General features: G+C 43.0%; 1 protein-coding gene across 1 annotated transcript in view; it reads left to right on the forward strand.

Annotated features, from left to right (window-relative positions):
- LOC124736535 overlaps positions 1–24,322 on the forward strand; it is a 264,204-nt gene that overhangs the window by 237,597 nt on the left and 2,285 nt on the right. Inside the window, exon 17 of the mRNA XM_047248575.1 lies at positions 9,221–9,381. Coding sequence (XP_047104531.1) covers positions 9,221–9,381 — 161 coding nt within the window. The remainder of the gene's footprint in view (positions 1–9,220; positions 9,382–24,322) is intronic.

The raw sequence follows: 24,322 nt of genomic DNA on the forward strand, positions 1-24,322 counted from the left end.
TGAATGTTATTTTCATCACTATATTTAGATGTCAGGGAAAATAATATTTTCATGTCTTTGCGTGATATACAGTACTATGAAACGTAAGATCCACCCAGAGACCCTGGCGGACTCATGTTAATCTGTGCCAGTGGCATCGGTGGATACAGTATGGAGGGGTGTGGGGCCAGACACTTTTCGTGACCTGAAACCGCTACTGCAATCTCAAGCAACTCTACAGTTGGCCTCACGAGGTTGCGAGAACCCTGTTCCATTCCTCCCACCAAGGAACAATCCTTCGCAGCACCGGGAATCGCACATGGACCCTCTGCATGGAGCTCAGCTACACTCTCCACTGTGCTATAAAGGCGAAAGATATACTATGTACACACAAATGTTGTAATACGCGTTCAAAAGAAAACGGTACAAACGTATTTTGCACCATATAGTAGATCTACCGGGTGATCAAAAAGTCAGTATAAATTTGAAAACTGAATAAATCACGGAATAATGTAGATAGAGAGGTACAAATTGACACACATGCTTGGAATGACAACGGTTTATTAGAACCAAAAAAATACAAAAGTTAAAAAAAATTCCGACACATGGCGCTTCATCTGATCAGAATAGCAATAATTAGCGTAACAAAGTAAGACAAAGCAAAGATGATGTTCTTTACAGAAAATGCTCAATATGTCCACCATCATTCCTCAACAACAGCTGTAGTCGAGGAATAATGTTGTGAACAGCACTGTAAAGCATGCCCGGAGTTATGGTGAGACACTGGCGTCGGATGTTGTCTTTCAGCATCCCTAGAGATGTCGGTCGATCACGATACACTTGCGACTTCAGGTAACCCCAAAGCCAATAAGCGCACGGACTGAGGTCTGGGGACCTGGGAGGCCAAGCATGACGAAAGTGGCGGCTGAGCACACGACCATCACCAAACGAGGCGCGCAAGAGATCTTTCACGCGTCTAGCAATATGGGGTGGAGCGCCATTCTGCATAAACATCGTACGTTCCAGCAGATGTTTATCAGCCAGGCTACGGATGATGCGATTCTGTAACATATCGGTGTACCACTCACCCGTCACGGTAGCAGTTACAAAACCGGAATCACGCATTTCCTCGAAGAAAAAAGGCCCGATAACGGTAGATGTGGTAAATCCAACGCATACCGTGAATTTCTCGTCGTGCAATGGAGTTTCAGAATTTTCGGTAGCCCAAATTCTGCAGTTGTGGGCGTTGACAGACCCTCGGAGTGTGAAATGAGCTTCGACGCTCCACAACACGTTACTCAACCAATCGTCATCTTCCGCCATCTTTTGAAACGCCCACACCGCAAATGCCCTCCGCTTCACTAAATCGCCAGGTAACAGTTCATGATGCCGATAGATTTTGTACGGATAGCATCGGAGGGTACGCCTCAATGCCAACCAAACAGTAGGTATGGAATGCCGGTGCGACTTGCGAGTGCACGAGCGCTGACTTCCCCGTGCATAGACAAACCCGCTGCAGTCTCCATACCTTCCTGAACTGTCTTAGCAGCATTACGCCTTGTGCTCGGTCGGCCACTACGGGGTCTATCGTCTAAATGGTTTCGATCTTCGAAATCATTCTCGCTACACAGCTGCATTTGTCAACGGACCTTTACCCGTGCGAATCCCCTTCCTACGGCGATAGGATCGTAACGCTGCACATTCCCCATTCTGATAATACAGCTTCAGTAAAAGCTCCTTTTCAGATAACGTCAACATGCTGCGTCTGCTGGCGCATCTGATTCTCTCTATCATTACAGCTCCTTTTATACACGATTGTCATGCGATGTCACTGACGTTTTGCTGTCCAGCGCCATCTGTCGGACATTTTATGAACATTGTTTGTGTTGTGGGTTGGCAGGAGAGCCAACACTGGGTACTAGAGGAAGCCGAAAGGCACGCGTTTTAGCTCACGCAGGCTGGCGTGAGGTCTGGAAAATGGCTCTGAGCACTATGGGACTCAACTGCTGAGGTCATTAGTCCCCTAGAACTTAGAACTAGTTAAACCTAACTAACCTAAAGACATTACAAACATCCATGCCCGAGGCAGGATTCGAACCTGCGACCGTAGCGGTCTTGCGGTTCCAGACTGCAGCGCCTTTAACCGCACGGCCACTTCGGCCGGCGTGAGGTCTGGAACAGGACAAGGAAATTAGACTTTAGAAAAACGGACGTTTAACCATAATCCATTAATGATGAACGTCGCTCTTGACGGCACATTATTCATAATCTCAATAGTAACTGGTAATGGCGCCTTGCTAAGTCGTAGCAAATGACGTAGCTGAAGGCTATGCTAACTATCGTCTCGGCAAATGAGAGCTTATTTTGTCAGTGAACCATCGCTAGCAAAGTCGGTTGTACAACTGGGGCGAGTGCTAGGAAGTCTCTCCAGACCTGCCGTGTGGCTGCGCTCGGTCTACAATCACTGATAGTAGCAACACGCGGGTCCGACGTATACTAACGGACCGCGGCCGATTTAGAGGCTACCACCTAGCAAGTGTGGTGCCTGGCGGTGACACCACAGTTTGTTTGTTTTTTTTGGTTCTAATAAAACCCCATGTCATTCCAAGCATGTGTGTCATCTATCTACATTATTCCATGGTTTATTAAATTTTCAAATTTATACTGATTTTTTGATCACCCGGTATAAAATTTTTGTGTGTGTTCTCAAACATACATCCTTATACATCAGTTTCTCAATTACATCTGACAATTCCAAGTTCTCGCACAGTTCCTTCTCTACACCCAGGGGTCCTAATCCTCTGTAAAGTCGTAAATGTTGTCAAAAAACACTTACTGATATTAGCGGAAGAATACTAAATCCAATAAGCAAATCAGGAAACTATTAAATCTAGCCAAGTTCCTGCCTGCGGTCACAAGTAGACAAAAAAACAGCTGGCGTAGGGGCAGTCTGACAGCCGGGCCGTCCCTTATGCAGCTTACTGCCGTGACAGACCTGCTGCATATAAGGGTGGTCAAAAGGCTCACACATGTGAAATTGGGCTGCCTGCGGGGTAGCCTATATTAACTGTGCCTGTCCGCGAGTGTGCTGGAGGGATTGGGGGGGGGGGGGGGCTGGAACAGCGGACATCAAGCCATTCTTTGTCATATACTGAAGTTTTTCATAGATTTTATAGATCCGCATTTCTACCACCGTAATCTGTTTTAAACCTGTTCAATACTTCAGAGTCATCGATATTCAAAAAAGATGCTTTTTTCAACTAAAATGGATAGTAGTGAATTCAAAGTTAAATATTTAGCTTCTTCTTTAGCCACTGCTCTAAATTCAGAGCAAAATCTAAATATATTAAGGCAGTTTCAAATATTCCTAAAGTGAATTTAATGCTGTATTTTCCAAGAGCCCCGTAAGATCAAAAAAATGGCTCTGAGCACTATGGGACTCAACTGCTGTGGTCATAAGTCCCCTAGCACTTAGAACTACTTAAACGTAACTAACCTAAGGACATCACACACAGCCATGCCCGAGGCAGAATTCGAACCTGCGACCGTAGCGGTCGTGCGGTTCCAGACTGTTGCGCCTTTAACCGCTCGGCCACTCCGGCCGGCCCGTAAGATCGTTTTTGCTACTAAGCACTCAGAATATTTACTATAAAATACTTCATAAAACTCACTTTAGTTAACAACTTAACAAACGCATTGCAAACATTTACTTACATTGGTGTGGGCACTTGCAAAATTTCATTACATCTATTTTTGTAAAATATAATGGTCAAAGAAATGAACCTACGCTACACAACATAACAAATATTGAGCTGTACCTCATAAAATGATCGATCTGTACTCTTTTGAATTTTTGAATTACGCACTGCAACTACATCAGGTAATAGCACATCCCAGTCATTGTAATGATTGACTCTTGAGAGAGTGACTCGACATCTTCCCTAGCATCCTGTAACCAGGTTCGATTCTACCATTTCCTTGTGGGTGTAGTGCATGTGTTCTTAGTTATCGAACTCATAATAAATGACCAAATTGCTTCATCAGTTCTAATATCAACTGAGTAACTTCGTCCATAGTCAAAATCTCTTGAGTACCAACCTTTAATACCCAGCTATTATCCTTGGTTTGTCTCACTGTGTCAACTTGTTGTCTTGGAATAGCTATCATTTCTACAATGCGTGAGAAATGGTTTTGTTATCGTTTACACTTACCAATTCCTTGCTGGCATCTGTCCAAAAGTACCTAAGATACACAAACCGAACATCTGAAATAGTTTGTTGGCCTCCAGTAAACTCTGTGGCAGACTACATTGGTGACGTAATTTGGTTCATTGTACAAATGGTAAACAGTTTTTATATATTGGCTGAAATGGCTCTGAGCACTATGGGACTTAACATCTGAGGTTATCTGTCCCCTAGAACTTAGAACTACTTAAACCTAACTAACCTAGGGACAACACACACATCCATGCCTGAGGCAGGATTTGAACCCGCTACCGTAGCAGTCGCGCGTTTACGGACTGAAGCGCCTAGAACCGCTCGGACACCGCGGCCGACTTTTATATATTGTTTTACATCCTGCTTACATGTTTGCCACCACTATTATTTGTTCACACATCATTCTGCCGGCCGCTGTGGCCGAGCGTCTCTAGGCACTTCAGTCCGGAACCGCGCTGCTGCTACGGTCGCAAGTTCGAATCCTGCCTCGTGCATGAATGTGTGTGATGTCCTTAGGTTAGTTAGGTTTAAGTAGTTCTAAGCCTAGGGTACTGATGACCTCCGATGTTAAGTCCCATAGTGCTTAGAGCCATCTGAACCACTTGAACCACATCATTCTGTTGGTCTACAGCCTTCATGTCCTGCTAATATATGATCATGCACCTGTTTTAGCACTTTATTTCGCATTGTAGCTGATACCATAATACAAGGTCCGAGTTTCATTTGTATACATCACTCTCGATTGTGCACAATAAATTGTGGCTTGTAGTCTTCATAAGCAGCTTGCACCTCCCGCCACTATGGAACTGGAACCTACTCATCATACTGCACATAAGTTCCGACTCAGGCCATTGGCATTTCTGTGAGAGTTAGCAGGTCGATGAATTACCACAAACTCTAAATGATTGAGTTTCAATGCCCATTGCATTAACCAGGTCGATGGATCGTTTAAAGCTAACAGCCATCTCAGTCCTGCATGATTCGTTATGACCTTGAAGTTTCTCCCAAACAGATAACATCAAAAAATGTTGTATATGAGACTCAGCATCTCTTTCGCCGGCCGGTGTGGCCGTGCGGTTCTAAGCGCGTCAGTTTGGAACCGCGTGACCGCTACGGTCGCAGGTTCGAATCTTGCCTCGGGCATGGATGTGTGTGATGTCCTTGGGTTAGTTAGGTTTAAGTAGTTCTAAGTTCTAGGGGACTGATGGCCTCAGTAGTTAAGTCCCATAGTGCTCAGAGCCATTTGAACCATCTGAACCATCTCTTTCTCTGTTCTAGGGTAGTATTTTTCTGCTCTGTTCAACTATAGTGAGGTGTAGATGACGTCCTGCCCTCTCCATTCCCTGACTTTATACACAGCCTTGTGCATACGTGCTTGTGTCACATGATAACACAAATTCCTTCTCATAATTTGGGAAAACTAATATAGGTCCAAGTTTTAATAACTCTCTCAAATGACTGAATGCGTATTCCCACTCGACTGACCAGTGGAACTTTACTTTTTTCTTCAATAGATGAGTCAGTGGCTATAGTGCTGCAAATTTTGGTACAAACTTCCGACTGTAATTCAGCAGGTCCAAGGAGGATTGCAACTTCTTTCCATATGTTGTGCTCGAAAATCCTGTAGAGCTTTTATTATACAGGTATCGACCTGGACTCCCTCATGACTAACTACATGCCCTAAATACTGTACTTCTTCTGTCACGAAGTTATCTAAACCAAGTGTTAGGTGCGCCATGTGTAACCTTACCCACAATATATGCTCTTCCAAATTCTTCATAAAGGCGATTCCGTCATCTAAATACACTGTACATTGTCTAGCTTCAATCCAGCACTACCCCAGTTAAGAGGTGCTGAAATGTACCTGGTGCGTTTTTCAGTTCAAGCAGCATATGCCAACAGTGATAATCTCATGACGCAACCATAAATTCTGCCCTTTGGCGATCCTCTGGTGCCACCTCCAACTGATGATAACCACTGCACAGATGAAGGGTAAAAAACACCTGCATTTCTCCATATTATCCGAAGTTTCTGTTACACTTGAGGTAGGATAATCTATAAATAAACACTTATTGACGTACCGATAGTCGCAACAAAAGCTATATGCCTTCATCCCATCTGCATTTTCTTCAGGATAATTTCCACTGGCAGTTCTCGGGGACTGTGCTTTTCTCTATAATACCATCTCGTAGTTGCCGGTTAATAAATTCATCCATCACTGGCTGCAGGTAATGTGGTATGTGGTAAAATTTACGGTACATGGGCAGTTCATTATAGTTGGGATTCTGGACTGTGTCACTGGGGTCACTGGTAAAGACCAATGAGGATTAAGCAGACCCTCATATTCTGACAATAACTGCTTACTGCTATCTTCTCTGCTTCTTTCACCCATAGACCACTATGCTACACAGTACTACGCCAGCATTATTGTAGTGTCTAGCTACAGAACTGCATTGCTTACTGGCCCACGTATCCCTTAGCTCATTGTAGGCCTGTGTGAAGCTGATGCTGCAACCATATTGATCCTATCAGGGAGAGATGTAGGGTCTATGAAAACTAGTTTGTGACTGTCTCGAATGGACTGGACTGTCACATTTTTCAATGGATCATGAGCTAAATCAGTACCTACATCACAAGCCACGGATGCAACAAAAAGCCTATCATCATTTGATTGAGTCCTTCCATTGTAGTTCCGTGATGCTTCATCATTACTTTATCTTCAACTGGCTATATTTAATAACATAGATCTCCATTTCATTTTCTAATTTTTTAGGTGGTATGTGTGATTTTTCAGCAAGTTACTGGTGCAATATCACACAACTATTTAAAGATTTTATATGCATTGTATCTGAGAAGGAGCGGACATGCAGTTGCACACAGAGTTTTCTTTGTTTTTCAGTTTTTTTTTATTTCCACTGTTAGTGTTGGAAGATCATTTGAATGCAACATGTCGCAACATCATTGGCTGCATCAGCTAAAAAAAACTTTATCACTATATACTTCGTCATGGTAGTCAACACTGGCTTATTTGTTGGAGAAATACTGCAGCTGAAAGCTTTCTTTGTGACCATGCTTTGACATGCTTGACAGTCTATCGTGGGTCTAGTTCTAATGGTAGCGATTAGCTAATCACACTGTGCTCAGGGTATGTCTTCATCCTATTTTATCAAGATCCACTTCTTTGGATCTGGAGTGGCACATCTGTTACGGTGTTGTGTCGCCTGTGCATAGCGAAACAATCATCATATACTTAACGTGTTCTCCAATCACAGCTTGACTAGGTGGACATGTTCCATTACTTTCCAGTATTTAGGTAGCCTTGACCACAGTAGAACTTGCTATCCAGTGAATGTATTCACGCCAGTAAACACATCTTCTCCTTATTTGCTTCAGAATTGGAGAAATAAAAATCTATAGTGGGTATATTAGTTGGTAGCATGATAAAGTAGGGAGTACTGCATTATCCTTCATTGGGCACTGCTACTGACCATCTCTCAATTCCATACATTGCAATGGCCCAAATGGCTGTCTTGTGTATATTGGCTTTGAGTGTATAGGCATTTGTTTGTCATACAGCACTCTAGTGAGCCCCTGCCACAGCATCCACACAACTTTGATTCTATCCTTTTCACCACTACTGTTGCTGCCATCATGGTCTATATATAAGCCGACGAAACATAATAAACGCACCGGATAAAAAATTAGTCATTCCCAGGAGACATGACACTGCAGTGCAACATCATCTCTAGGATTGAGACTGACCTCAGTTCGAAGACAAAGAGAGCCAACAGGTTTCTTCAGATATGCCACATATAGCTGAAGCCACTCAATGATTGTTAGATGCTGCAGAGCTACCAAATTGCGGGGACGTTGATTCCTACGTTTCACCAGCTGTTCCACATAGTTAAAGACATTTTCTATGGGCCTAGGCTCGGGTGATTTAGTGGACCAGTCGAGGTGCGATTGGCAACTGAGCTGTCGACAGACCAGGATTGTATGCGAGCTGGTTGGTGTCGTCTCAGAAGATGGGACTGTCTACGGGATATTTATTATGAAATTGTAGAAGAAAGAAGCTTGTTACTGAGAAAGTTGAAATAAATGTCCTAGATGATTTTCACAGATATCTGAAAGAGTAGGTCAAGTCATGGCACGAGAAACACCTCCAGACTGAACTATTTGGACCGTCAGTGTATTCGACGCCTAGCATCATGTTTTAAAAAAAGCAAAATATCGACTCCTCGGTCTCCACAGCACGCCTCCAGTCAGCTACTGACCAGTTTCTGTGGTTAGCCAATTGAAGACGTGGATATTTATGTGTTTCTGTGAGAATAGGCCTTTTGCACAGTATCTGACCTCAAATGTCTATTGCACGCAGCTCGCTTCGCAGTGTTCGCTAGGTAAATGGTTGAAATGGGCCTGCATTTACGGATAGCAGTAATCCATGTCGGATGTCAAAGAAAATCTCGTTTCAGGTCTGTGTCTTTCTTTGTGCGAGTAATGTTCTTGCTCCTTATTACGTGGCTGCTAGTGGTACACCTTTCCTTGTAGACACGATCGACAGTCTGCGTTGATATACCAACAAACTGGGCAACTTTTTTCGGTGTTGTAATGGGCACGTCCAAAAACGACAGCCGCTTTCTGCCATTCTGTCATGTCTCCAAGTACCTTACTGCGCTGATTCCATACAGCAGTCTGGCACATACCTTACCCACATCTTCACTGCCATGACTTACTTCAGCTGTGATGGGTGACATGACTGCCTCGTACCTGTTCGATAGTATCGATAGCGCTACAAAGCGACCAGTGTTCCCCCTTAAGAGGTTGACTAATATAGTGTCTGGCTGAGTTTATGTCGATCACGAAATCATCATTGTAGAGCGATATAAAATGAATGTTTTTCTGCTTCTGTCTGTTGTAATGGTGTCCATTACCAATATTTTCAACAGTAGAGGCAGCGCTGACTACCGAAGGTCCCCTTTCGTTTTGATGATCAGCTGTAGACAGGATTGTTGTTGTTTTTGCAGAGTCCTCCAGTGCGGACTCCTGAGATGGACGCGGAAACTACCCCGCCCCCTGCAGCCGCGCAGCCGCCGCTTCCCAACGCCCACGCAGCCGTTGGCCGCTTCAGCATCGACAGGGACAAGACTGCCTCCAGGCCTCGGCCGAAAACCGCCAGAGTCAACAGGTCTGTTCTACAAATTCGACTTTCTACGATCTGCTCCAAAGAAAATGGATGAACGGTCCTAACATTCTCAGATGTCGTGTTATTCGTCGAATTATGTTTCATGTCGGTCTTCTTCATGAAGTTAAAGCTTAACATACTACTAAACTTCTCCCTCACCATTCAGATATATATTCTTCTCCACTTCCAAATTATTTCTCAGGCCCTTTAAACAAATTGTTAAAATTTCAGTGTAAATTCTTTTGTATCGAGTCTCATGTTCTTCAAGAGAACTAGTGAATTTGAAGGGGTAGGTGAGTCACTACGAAACGAATGCAAATGAATGTGGAAGAAGAAAGGATATGGAAGATAGCTACAGATCACAGAGGATAACCCACGTCAGTTTGTTCGAAGTATTAGGTTTTGACTAAAAATGGGTTGAAATGACCACAGACTTATCTCCTTTTCCATATTAGCTCCTATCAGTCGCAATGAATCCAACAAAGACGCTACCATAGAGAGACTACACCAAAACTCACTAATATGACAGATGCTTGGAGATCTTCCAACATTAAAATGCACTGAGGCTCAGGGAGCTCATGGACGATCTATTTCGCAACACAACTTTGAGATATGCGTACTTTTGGAATTTATTTAACCTGCAAAAGTAAATGAACTGGAGACTTCTTGTGTTTGGGGTGATGAAGAGCTGCAGATAGAAACTGTTCAGGATTTTTCTGTGGAAAAGAGAAAATGTAACAAGTGAAGCTACAAGAAACACCAGAGACGAACGTTACGAATCCAAACATGTTCTGAGACAACTCAGTTAACGGAATACAGTGTAATAAACTGATTTATTACACTGTAGGGTATGAATTGTAGGGTAGGCAAAATCGATCAAATATAGATGTACAGCGCAAGTTGTTGGAACGTGAAACTCCACTAGAATACTGCCGATGACTTGGTCTTAGTGCATGTATGTGTTTCCAACATGATGGAGGCCAACTCAGTTTGCGCCTCCTCCCCCTCCCGCCTTCCTTGCTCGTGGAAACCTCTGTCAGAAGTCCAATGAAAGATACACAAGTAGAGAAAATCTTGTTTTGTGGACAGGTAATTTATCTGATATGATCCTCCTGAGTTCTGCTTGTGGGGTTGCGTGAAAGATCTTGGGAGCAAGATACCTGAGACGTCTGAAAACAGTAAAACAAAAATCAAAGCCTTGAATTCCTTCTTCAAATGTTCTTTCGCAAACAAAAATGGAGAAATGTGGTCATCACTGAACAGCCGCTAAGAAGAGTAGTATGGTAATCAGTATTAGTGATAGTTGAAAGCAGCTCAAATTCCTAAAGTGATGAATTATTTTCACTGTTGTCTATAATTTGCCGTAGACCTCTTGAGCAGAGATGTGTTCTCCGTGATTAAGAGAGAACAACATTTCATCTGTGAAATAGAAATGATCCGCAGTACTACCAATCTATATCACTCGTACCTATTAGTGGCAGAGTACTATGATATATCCTGAGTTCAAATGTAATGACTAAAGTATTCGACACTGAAATTGACTAAGACGCTAATTTATTCATCGCGTTGAAATAATAGTCACAGTACAACATGGTGGCTCATGGTGTGGGTTCCTGTAGTCATATCCTAGTTCATGAACCACGGGCAACGTATGAGTGGCCAAGTAAGTGGTCCCGACAGTCGGGATACCAGTCACTTTGGAATAAGGCTGGGCATCTCGGACATATTCTGAGTCGTGGTTACCTTTGTGCTCATGCGGCAAAGACTACCAAATCCACCGGTTAGTCCCTCAACCGTTAGGGGTAAAACCCAATGGCACTCGGGGCGAGTAAGGCTAGCAACCTGCTTCCCTGGTACTTTAAATATGATGCTGGCAACAATCAGAGCAAAATGTCTCGGACCTTTGGAGGTGACGGAGTCCCACCTCTAACTGACACCAGGGACTCCTAAGATACGACTTGGGAAACAAATGGTAATGAGATGGGGAGCTATTAATATCAATGGGGGCTACTCTGGGAAGAATGTAGAGCTGGCAGAGGCTGCAAGTAAGATGGGGCTGGACGTCTTAGCTGTTAGTGACATTCGGGTAAGGGGTGAGAAAGAAGAGGAAGTGGGAGAATACAAGGTCTACCTGTCAGGAGTCAAAGCAGGAATAGCACAATGGGGTGTAGGGCTTTACATCAGGAAAGAAATGGAACCCAGCGTAGTTGCAATAAGGTATGTAAACGAACGACTGATGTGGATAGATTTGGCAGTGTCTAGCAAGAAAATTAGGATTGCGTCAGTATATTCGCATTGTGAAGGGACAGATCAAGATAAGATGGATAGTTTTTATGAGGCACTCAGTGATGTAGTTGTTAGAGTAAAGGACAAGGACAGTGTTCTGCTCATGGGTGATTTTAACGCCAGGATTGGAAATCGAACAGAAGGGTATGAAAAGGTTATGGGTAAATTTGGAGAGGATATGGAGGCCAACAGGAACGGGAAACAACTATTGGATTTCTGTGCCAGTATGGGCTTAGTAATCACAAACTCCTTTTTTAAACATAAGAACATTCACCGGTATCCTTGGGAAGGCAGGGGAACCAGATCTGTCATCGACTATATAATAATAGATCAGGAATTCAGGAAGGCTGTGAGGGACACACGTGTATTCAGGGGATTCTTTGATGACACTGATCATTATTTAATCTGCAGTCAAATTGGTATTGTGAGGCCGAAAGTGCAGGAGGTCAGGTCCATATGTAGGAGGATAAGAGTGGAGAAACTTCAGGATAAGGAAATCAGGCGCAAGTACATAACAGCGATCTCAGGAAGGTACCAGGTAGTTGAATGTAGTCAATTACAGTCATTGGAAAAGGAATGGACAAGGTACAGGGACACAGTACTAGAAGTGGCTAAAGAATGTCTTGGAACAGTAGTGTGTAAAAGTAGGATGAAGCAAACAGCTTGGTGGAATGACACAGTCAAGGCAGCGTGTAAAAGGAAAAAGAAGGCGTATCAAAAATGGCTACATACTAGAACTCAGGTAGACAGAGAAAGTTATGTTGAAGAAAGAAACAAAGCCAAACAGATAATGGCAGCATCCAAGAAGAAATCTTGGGAAGACTTTGGAAACAGGTTGGAGACTATGGGTCAAGCTGCTGGAAAACCATTCTGGAGTGTAATTAGCAGTCTTCGAAAGGGAGGTAAGAAGGAAATGACAAATATTTTCGACAGGTCAGGAAAACTGCTGGTGAATCCTGTGGATGCCTTGGGCAGATGGAGGGAATATTTTGAAGAGTTTCTCAATGTAGGTGAAAATACGATCAGTAATGTTTCAGAGTTCGAGGTAGAATGGGATAGGAATGATGATGGAAATAGGATCACATTTGAGGAAATGGAGAAAATGGTCAATAGATTGCAGTGCAATAAAGCAGCTGGGGTGGATGTAATTAAGTCGGAACTCATCAAATACAGTGGAATGTCAGGTCTTAAATGGCTACACAGGATAATTGAAATGGCCTGGGAGTCCGGACAGGTTCCATCAGACTGGACAAAAGCAGTAATCACACCAATCTTTAAACATGGAAACAGAAAAGATTGTAACAACTACAGAGGTATCTCTTTAATCAGCGTTGTGGGTAAAATCTTCTCAGGCATTGTTGAAAGGAAAGTGCGAGTATTAGTTGAGGACAAATTGGATGAAAATCAGAGTGGGTTTAGGCCTCTTAGAGGTTGTCAGGACCAGATCTTTAGCTTACGGCAAATAATGGAGAAGTGTTATGAGTGGAACAGGGAATTGTATCTATGCTTTATAGATCTAGAAAAGGTATATGACCGGGTTCCTAGGAGGAAGTTATTGTCTGTTATACGAGATTATGGAATAGGAGGCAAACTTTTGCAAGCAATTAAAGGTCTTTACATGGATAGTCAGGCAGCAGTTAGAGTTGACGGTAAATTGAGTTCATGGTTCAGAGTAGTTTCAAGGGCTGCAACCTGTCTCCACTGTTGTTCATATTATTTATGGATCATATGTTGAAAACAATAGACTGGCTGGGTGAGATTAAGATATGTGAACACAAAGTAAGCAGTCTTGCATATGCGGATGACTTAGTTGTGATGGCAGATTCGACTGAAAGTTTGCAAAGTAATATTTCAGAGCTAGATCAGAAATGTAAGGACTATGGTATGAAGATTAGCATCTCCAAAACGAAACTAATGGCAGTGGGAAAAAAATATAAACGGATTGAATGCCAAATAGGAGGAACAAAGTTAGAACAGGTGGACGGTTTCAAGTACTTAGGATGCATATTCTCACAGGATGGCAACATAGTGAAAGAACTGGAAGCGAGGTGTAGCAAAGCTAATGCAGTGAGCGCTCAGCTATGATCTACTCTCTTCAGCAAGAAGGAAGTCAGTACCAAGACTAAGTTATCTGTGCACCGTTCAATCTTTCGACTAACTTTGTTGTATGGGAGCGAAAGCTGGGTGGATTCAGGTTACATTATCAACAAGGTTGAGGTTATGGATATGAAAGTTGCTAGGATGATTGCAGGTACTAGTAGATGGGAACAATGGCAGGAGGGTGTCCACAATGAGGAAATCAAAGAAAAACTGGGAATGAACTCTATAGATGTAGCAGTCAGGGGGAACAGGCTTAGATGGTGGGGTCGTGTTACACGCATGGGAGAAGCAAGGTTTCCCAAGAGACTCATGGGTTCAGCAGTTGAGGGTAGGAGGAGTCGGGGCAGACCAAGGAGATGATTTTGAAGTAATAGGTTTAACATCAGAGGAGGAACCAATGTTAGCACTGAATAGGGGATCATGGAGGAATTTTATAAGGGGGCTATGCCCCAGACAGAACGCTGAAAGGCATAATCAGTCTTAAATGATGATGATGAGTACAACAACAATAACAGTTCGTAATTTATCTATGCCGGGTCAGAGTAAACTAGAGTCCAAAACAGAACATGATAATTAAGCCAGAATGTCCAGGGATTAAAAGCAAATCCGTTCTAAGCAATAGGAATGTCATCTAATGTAGAAATCCCAGCCCACTGAAGGCAGGGTTTCACGACAGATTCTCGCGCTATCGCTAGGTGCTGAAATATCCGAAGTGTTCTTGCACGGCCGGTTCCGGTCCCTATAAACTGGCCATACATTGTAGTCGAGGGCACGATTGGATATGAGACAATTGCCTCATAGCGCAGGCCACAGTGTGTCAGCGTTTGTGCTATGCCCTTATCAGTGACTGAGTCGATGCCTAGTCAGGCGAGAATGCAATTATGGTGGTTTAATCGAAAATGTCCTGGCCGATGGCAGTGATGTTGGCGGTGACAGCACACCGGGAAGGCGGAGGTGGTGACGGGTAGCTTTTTAATGGTTCAAATGGCTCTGAGCACTATGGGACTTAACATCTGAGGTCATCAGTCCCCTAAAACTTAGAACTACTTAAACCTAACTAACCTAAGGACATCACACACATGCATGCCCGAGGCAGGATTCGAACCTGCGACCGTAGCGGTCGCGCGGTTCCGGACTGTAGCGCCTAAAACCGCACGGCCACCACTGCTGGCCAAGTAGCTTTACAAAAGGCTCTGACTGGAAGAGTCCTGACGTCTGGCAGACTCCTCTGTGACTTTTCTGTGCTGAGTGCACATCCTGAAGGGGACAACAGTAGTAAGAAAGGCAGAGGTTCCACATCCATAGCTTCCCCGATGTCTGTTGAAGAATAACAGGAGTGGGGGGACGTCTTTAAATGAAGATATTCCAGGACTAAATCTAAGATTATACTATGGAAGCGAAGTGGGAGACTGGTCTCAGTCCAGAGGATAGAGTGAACTGGGGGGGCAAAGCTGATTGGCTTGATATCGACGGATCACCTAGTTCGTGTTTAGCTCCAAAAGCATTTTACTCCTTGCGCCTAGTACTTACTCCGGCATCTGTGTGGACCCACACTGGCAATCCCCAGGCTGACCGAATTGATGGATATGTCGTGGGACGCTAAAGATGTAAGAAGGAGCATAGGTGGTGGATATGGGTATTTTGGTCTTGGACTGACCGAGAATTGGAATGGTTCAATACGAAGAAAGGAATTTCCTCTATTATGGCATCCTCTTTGGACATCCACTCATTGGAGTGGTTCAGTACGAAGACAGGAATCGCATCATGACGTCCTCTTTGTTGGTGTCTATGGACATTATTTTCTCAAGGTGTTTGTTGAAGGTGTGTGTTAAGTGTTCTGCTTCGCCGGTGGAGGCTTGGGAGAAGGGTGGTGGGAAAATATGATCAATTCTAGTAGTATGGCAAAAGGAAGGGAATTCAGCACATGCAAATGACCGGCCGTTGACTGACACGAAGACCTGAGGGACCCATTCAATAGAAGAGATACTTTTGAGTGACGACATGGTGCTGCAAGCAGTGATGGCATGCGCGCCACTTATTGAAATTTAGAGAGTTACGTAATTAATTTGTTGGTTACATGTTCCATAGTTCATTTGAATGATTCTTTTATGGAAATTATGTGGAATGAGTCAGCTTACAGGCTATGTGTAAATGAGTATCTTATTTTTTTAGTTCTACTCAAGCAACAAGCCCTTTCTATCCCCCTTTTTGCAGTCTACGAGTTTGTAAATAGAAACATGTCAGGAATTTTATGTTATTGGGCAAACGATCAAAGCTTTTTGTTGCAACATTTTGAGTTTCTTCTCCTTTCTTATCCAATGACAACTTCAGTAATGGGTAATAAAGGTCATTTATGCGTCCAGTGTTGTAAGTGTGGACCTCATTGTTGTTCTCAAATTGTGACGGATCCTTTATAACGAATTTCGAATTTCATTAGCGAATATAAATACTGTGACGGCGCAATTAAGATACCTAGCTTCTTTAAGAGGGAGTACCTACATGGCGTCTCTGGACGAACGCCACATATTATTCTTACTGCTCGCTTTTGTGCAATCAGTGCTTTCTTTCTGATAGGAGTTACCCCAGAAAATTATTCCATACAACATTATTGACCGGAAATATGAAAACATGTCAGGAGGTTAATTATAAAAAGAGCAAAAGTTTCTGGACTTAGTTGTTTGGGAAACAAAGTAACATGCTTTTTCAGTTCAAGTTTCATTAATATGTACACCAGAAAATTTGGAGCATTCTACGTGTGTGTTGGGGTTTATGGGCGCGCAACTGGAGCATTCTACTCTGTTCACTGACTGCTGGTCATGTGCTATATCAATTTTTGGTGTGAATCTATTTGCATACAGAATTGAATACACTCTGTGTGTATTTGTTTTTTTTTCAAAATTTAGTGTAAGCTGGAGACGTACATCGGCCACATGCGTTTTGGAAAACAAGCTCCCGTCTGCGAGTTTGATCAGAAGGTCTTTTGAAGGAAGGATTGGGTACGATCGATCACAGATTGAGCGTCGATAGTGGACTTGAAATCACCGCAGAGGCCAAGTTTGCCGTTAGGGTTCTCCATTACATGTAGAGGCATTGCCTACCGACTGCCTTAGACTGACGTCAGAAGTTGTTGCCGCTCGAGACCGCCAAGTTCTTGCCTGAAGGGGTCGCGGACGGTGGAGAGAGCGATACAAATCAAGCGCCGCCGTCCATTGGAGCGTGATATTTGCAATATGATCATTTGCACAACCCATGCCGACGTGAAAGTGAAAAGAATATTCGTCACTCAACGCCTCTATGATGTCGAAGGTAATGCGCGGCGAACTATTATGGACTTTGCCAACGATATGAAAACTGAAGGTTTGGAAACCATTGGAGACAAAAATGTTCAGGTAGAAGCCACAAGAGCCGGCCGCGGTGGCCGAGCGGTTCTAAGCGCTTCAGTCTGGAACCTCGCGGCTGCTGCGGCCGCACGTTCGAATCCTGCCTCGGGCATGGATGTGTGTGATGTCCTTAGGTTAGTTAGGTTTAAGTACTAAGTCTAGGGGACTGATGACCCCAGATGTTAAGTCCCACAGTGCTTAGAGCCATTTGAACCATTTTTTGAAGCGACAAGAAAAAAAGAAGACACGGCACGAGATTATTTTGTACTTTATAAATGACAACTTTCCAAGTGGACTGTTTTTAAATGTATTTATTCACGATAGCGATTTCGACTCCATTCCCAAGTGACAGATCACTATTAAGTGCCGCAGTGCATGATCATCCTTTTATTAGGACACTTTTATTGAGTCAGCCACGTTTACATATTATACATTGAGGCAATTCAAAATGATCTGTCACTTGGGAATGACATACTAGGCCGAAAAAATATATTTAAAAACAAACCAGATGGAAAAATGCATTCCTTTATAAACTATTGCAGCACTGTGGACACAAGTAAAGAGGAAATACAATAACAATATATATGCATTGTGTTACTGTGTGTGTTTGTTTCAAAATGGTTCAAATGGCTCTAAGCACTATGGGATTTAACATATGAGGTCATCAGTCCCCTAGACTTAGAACTACTTAAACCAACTAACCTAAGGACATCACACGCATCCATGCCCGGGGCAGGATTCGAACCTGCGACCGTAGCAGCAGCGCGGTTCCGGACTGAAGCGCCTAGAACCGCACAGCTACAGCGGCCGGCTGTGTCTGTCTGAATGTTCGTATAATATTTAAACGTGGCTGACACAATGAAAATGTTCTGTGTTCTAATAAAAGAATGATTATGCATTGAGGCACTTCATCGTGATCTGTCACTTGGGAATATATATACTGCGTCCAATTCGCTAACACGTCCGAGAGGAGTATTTTGCTCGTTGTAACAACGGAGCCGCTGTGCATTAGGTTTGATGGGACGAGTACCCATCGCTGTGGTTAATGGGACAGTGGCACCAGTTTCGAGATGGAACTGAACAGTTGTCTTGTTGTCTTAGGCTGGAGGAGCATCTGTTTAGGTATGCGTTTCTGGATGAGGTATCGAATATATTGCTTCCCCCTACTTATACCTCCCGAGGAGATCACGAATGTAAAATTAGAGGGATTCCAGCACGCACGGAGGCTTTCCGGCAGTCGTTATTCCCGCGAACCATACACGACTGGAACAGGAAAGAGAGGTAATGACAGTGGCACGTAAAGTGCCCTCCGCCACATACCACTGGGTGGCTTGCGGAGTATAAATGTAGATGTAGATTTCTGTGAACGGGTGCAGCTGTATTAAAGACTTGTTTACATGTTTACGTTGCGGTATTCGAAGATATTTCTGGTGAGTATGAGCTGGCTGTGGGCGTTTGACTAAGCGTTCGACGATCAGTCCTTGGAATCAGTCACAAGCTTCAAATATCCAGCGCTTTCACTCGTGATCTATGCGGGCTTAGACGATGTGACAAAAAGGAATGTTTCAATGTTTGTCTTCCAGCACTGACAGCTCACGGGCGTGCGTGACTCATAGCGTTCAGCTGCTATAACGTAAATTTTGACGCGTTCAGAGGCAGTCATCTTCAAATACGATACTTATTTGAAGCAAGGAACATTAAACTAATTAAGGCTGTTGTAATACAGTGCAATGAGTTGGAGGAAATCGACATTCAAAACATTTTATAAATATTTGTGATCATGCCCCATATTGCACAATGCAGGTAAATATAAATATAACTACTGTTATTAATCAATGTATCATCAGCTCACACAGACAACAACACTGCCGCGTAATGACCTCGATGACGCTGAGGATTGCAGCATTCTGAAACAGAGAACCGGTGTACCGAATGTTGCCGACTTTCAGCGATCATTACTAAAGTCTGTTCGGGGCTCACAACATGCTAATTTTGTGTATGTCACCAATTAATAACAAAATCTGTACACATGCGGCCCGATGTGCTGTCCCACGACTTCGGTTTTGGCTCTTTAGTGGAAAGCTTTGACGACCACTATCTTAGGTACCGTACGGGGTCTTTATAATTAATGCGCAGCTACTCACGGGTTACCAGTGTGGGCCGTAATTATCGTATGACAGCGAAATTTGGTATATATGCCAATGCATTAATTTACCCTTGAAGAAATCAGTTCCAGTTTTGGTCACCAGATGCAAATTTAGCGCTCTACACTGGTTGTACGACCATATGACATCCACGCTGTCATTTGACAACCAATAACGTGAGTGAACAGTATGGTTATTGAGAAGAGAGACCGGACTCGGTTAGGGGAAGTGTTTTATATGAACGGCAACAATTACAGTGCTGCATTGAGAGAATATCAGCAACTGGAAGGCCTGAAGAGAAGCGCGATGTCGTTAAATGGATAAGAAGATTATAATGAAATTCGAAAACGCGAGTGAGCTTGTGGCACCTATCCCAGTAGGAGTTGCTGACGAGGTTGCTGTTGCTCTAACTGACCATGCAGCACGTGTCCAGGCTAGTGCGACTGCTTCTGCAGTATCCATCACATAGTCAACGCTGCGGAAAGTTTCGCGGTCTACAATAGACTGGTACCCGAACAAGATACAGACGGTGCAGCAACTGAAACCTCTCGATCTGCGGGAACATTCTGAATTTGCTCTTAGGTTACTGACACGAATCGAAGTTCATCTACATCTACAAGATTACTCTGCAATTCACCAATTAAGTGCCTGACAGAGTTTCATCGAACTAGGTTCAAGCTAATTCGCTAACTTTCCACTCTCGAACAGCGCACGGGAAAAACGAACACTTAAATCTTTCCGTGTTGGCTCTGATTTCCCTTATTTTATTACGATGGTCATTTCTCCCTCTGTAGGCGGGCGCCAACATTCTGAGGAGGAAGTTGGTGATCTAAATTTCATGAGAAGGTCCTCCATAGTTAAAAACGCCTTTGTTGTAACGTCTGCCACCCCAATTTGTGTGTCATATCCGTGGCACTCTCTCCACTATTTCGCGATAATACAAAACGAGCTGCCCTTGTACGAATTTTTTCGATGTCCTCCTTCAATCCTATCTGATGCGGATCCCATACTGCACAACAGTACTACAGAAGATGGTGGGAAAGCGCAATGTAAGCAGTCGCTTTGGTAGAACTGTTACGTTTTCTAAGTGTTCTGTCAATAAATCGCAGTCTTTGGTTTGCTTTCCCCGCAAAGTAAGTTATTCATAATTGTAATCGCTTAGTATTTAGTTGGGTTTACAGCCTTTAGATTTGTGTGATTTATCGTGTACCCGACATTTAACCAATTCCTTTTAGTATTCATGTTGGTGACTTCACACCTTTCATTATTTACAGTCAATTGCCACTTTTGCACTATACGTGTATCATGTCTAAATCATTTTGCGATTCGTTTTGATCATCTGATGATTTTACAAGACAATAAATGAAAGCATCAAATGTTCAAAAATGTTCAAATGTGTGTGAAATCTTATGGGACTTAACTGTTAAGGTCATCAGGCCCTAAGCTTACGCACTACTTAACCTAAATTATCCTAAGGACAAACACACACGTACCCATGCCCGAGGGAGGACTCGAACCTCCGCCGGGACCAGCCGCACAGTCCGTAACAGCAGTGCCTTTAGACCGCTCGGCTAATCTCACTCGGCAAATGAAAGCATCATATACAAAAAATCTAAGAGTGTTGTTCAGATTTTCTCCCAAATCGTTTACGTAGATCAGGAAGGCAACACTTACTTGGGGAACGCCAGATATTACTTCTGTTTTACTCGGAGACTTTCCGTCAGTTATCGCGAACTGTGACCTTTATGACAGAAAATCACGAATCCAGTGAAGCAACGGAGACGATACTCTACTGGCAAGCAATTAGAACTCGCTTGTCAAAAGCCTTTTGTAAATCTAAGCATATGGAATCAGTTTGACGTCCCTGATCGACAGTATTCACTACTTCGTGAGAATAAAAAGCTAGTTGTGTTTCACAAGAACGATATTTTCTGAATCCCTGTTGGCTATTCATCAATAAATCGTTTCCGTTTGAGCATGATATATGTCTCAAAATCCTACTGTAAAACGACATTAGTGATATGGGTCTGTATTCGGCGGATTTCATTTTTGGGTATTGGTATGACTTATGGAACTTTCCAGTCTTTGGGCACGGATCTTTTTACGAGTGAGAGATTCTATATGATTGCTAAGAATGGAGCTGTCGTATTAATATATTCTGAAAGGAACCTGAGGGATGTACAATTTGGAACGGAAGTCTTGCCTTTATAAAGTGTTTTAAGCTGCTTCGCTACACCGAGGATATCTACTTCCAAGTGACTCATGTTGACAGTTGTTCTTGATTCGAGTTCTGGAATATATTTACTTCGTCTTCTTTTGTGAAGAAATTCCGGAAAACCGTGCTTTAGTAGCATTTTACTGTCATCGACAACATCACCATTGTTAGCGCAGTTTTACCGCTGCCGCAGTTTTGCCGCTGGCGTATTTTACACTGGACTCGCATTCGGGAGGACGACGGTTCAATCCCGTCTCGGGCCATCCTGATTTAGGTTTTCCGTGATTTCCCTAAATCGTTTCAGGCAGATGCCGGGATGGTTCCTTTGAAAGGGCACGGCCGATTTCCTTCCCAATCCTAGCTTGCGCTCCGTCTCTAATGACCTCGTTGTCGACGGGACGTTAAACACTAACCACCACCACCACCACCGTACTTTACATACGACCAAAATCTCTTTAGGTTTTTTTGCCAGATTTCGAGAGAGTTTCGTTGCGGAAACTATTAAAAGCGCCTCGCATTGGAGTTCGTGCTAAATTTCGAGCTTCTGTAAAAATTCGCCAATCTTGGGGGACTTTCGTTCCTTCAAATCTGGCATGCTTATTTCGTTGCTCCTGTAACAGTGTTCTGACCAGTTTTATGTGCCATGTGGGATCACTATCATTTCTTATTAATTTGTTTGGTATAGAGCTGTTGATAATATTTCTTTGAATTTAAACCATATCAGGTCTACGCTTACATTATCATACTAGAAGAAGTGGAGACTGTCTCTTAGGAAGGTGTCAAGTGAATGTTTATCTGCTTTTTTAGATAGATGAATTTTGCGTTTACTTTTCGTGGGTTTTGATGTTACGGTATTCAGTCCAGTTACAACAACCTTGTGGTCACTAATCCCCGTAAATCTCATGATTCCCCCTTTTTGGTCAGGATTATTTGTTACTAAGAGGTCAAGTGATGGTTGTTCAAAATAATTATCTGAGAAAGTGCTCACTACGATTTCAGGCGGCATTGATGACATGTGACCGGGCAATATTTTATGGAGCGACAAGACACGATTTGCATTACAGAGTGCTTTGAATACACAGGAATGCCGACTTTGGGGTACCGTTAAATCTCTTGCTGTGCACGAAGAGCCACTGCACTTGCCTTATGTGATTGTGTGGTGTGGATTCACAGGCACGATTGTTCTCGGTCCGTCTTTCTATGAAGAGAATGCACCGAGACGTCCGGTCAGGTGTGCCGTGACGTCTGCAAGTTATCGAGACCTTCTTGTACCATACGTGATCACTGCTTTGGAAGAGCGTAACTTTGTGGAAACCGCTGTTTTGATGCAAGATGTTTAATAGGAAAATCAGCATTATGACTTTCTCACTTGTTTGACCTTTTCTGTTCACGTTCCGTCCCGAATTCATTACATATGGGAACATTTCTGTATATCTTTCTTGCATTCATAGCGCTAGATTTGCACCTGGTGGCCAAAACTGGAACTAATTTTTTCCAGCGTAAATGGGTTCCACATTAACGCATTAGCGTAACTACCAAGCTTCGCTGCGATACGATTATTACAGCCCACACTGCAGCTCCGTGAGCGGCAGCGCTTAAATTATAAACACCCGGTACACACAGACTGCGCACTTCCCTATCTTTGCCGCATTGAGATTTGAAGCCATGTGGCAGAAGCCGTATTTCTGTCATTACGCTCTACGCAAAGAGGTCTGATGTTTACAGTTTTTTTCTTTCATGGCTGAAATCAAGCACTGGTTTTAATAAATGAACGACTTGTTGTATTAGTATTAAACATGTAGCGATACACTTAGCCTAGTTTCTCCGAAATTACCGGTGTTAATGTGATGATTGTAGTTTTTAATTTGTCTGAGCGAAAGGGTAAGAAAAATCTTGAAACATAGTACTGACTTTTTTTTTAATGTATGGCAGTATCGGTTCTATAATGTATTTCTGTATTTGTAGCATGGCGAGTCATTCAGTTCACCGTTTCCACAGGACTACAAGAAAAAAATATCAGCTGGGCAGCAGTATTTAGATCAGCATTCATATGTTATGAACTTTTTTCTTAATCTAGTACAGATATCGAAACAATATTAAGATAATAATCGTACAGTAATATATTAGAAAACGTTTGCTGTAGAGAAAACTCTTATAGTAAGTTAGGCATTAACATTCTGTCATCTCATAATTATTTCATATATCGGGTCTGAAATGTAACAACCGCAGTATTTTTAAGAGATAAATGTATAATGATCAATATCATACAATTCATATTATTTAGTCTGAAATAAACTAACTCAAATAGACAAGCCTCCGCACCTGCTTAGTAACGACATCACTCCTTACTCTTGATCCGGTAAATTCTCTGATTTCATAAAAAAAAAATTCCAAATTTTCTTTTGCAAAAAACAATTTTACCTGTGGAACTATTTATTACTTCCTTCGTAATTTTGTGGCAGGATGATATTCTGTCGGTTTGCTTCTTAAAGGCGGTGGTCGAGATCTGTGTGACACAAGTGATGAGCTTCTCTTGGTTCTTTTGGTCCAGCGGAGCTTGAACATTGTGTTTTAAGCCTTTGCAGAGTAGTGCCTCCACTAGGCAGTGCCACAAGTTCCTCCAAATGTCGTAACACAACATACACACATATGTAATACTAACAAACGTAAATCCACCCGATGATGGAGGTTTAAACCTTCGAAACGCGTCGTGGAAAAAATAAAACGGTGACTGGTAACAGTAAACTTGTTGTTTCATTTAATAAACGGAGCAGCCTTCCAGAAGTCACCTGCAAATGGAATCCGCCACAGGTTCCCTG

Source organism: Schistocerca piceifrons, chromosome 1, assembly GCF_021461385.2.
Source record: "Schistocerca piceifrons isolate TAMUIC-IGC-003096 chromosome 1, iqSchPice1.1, whole genome shotgun sequence".
Lineage (NCBI taxonomy): Eukaryota > Metazoa > Arthropoda > Insecta > Orthoptera > Acrididae > Schistocerca > Schistocerca piceifrons.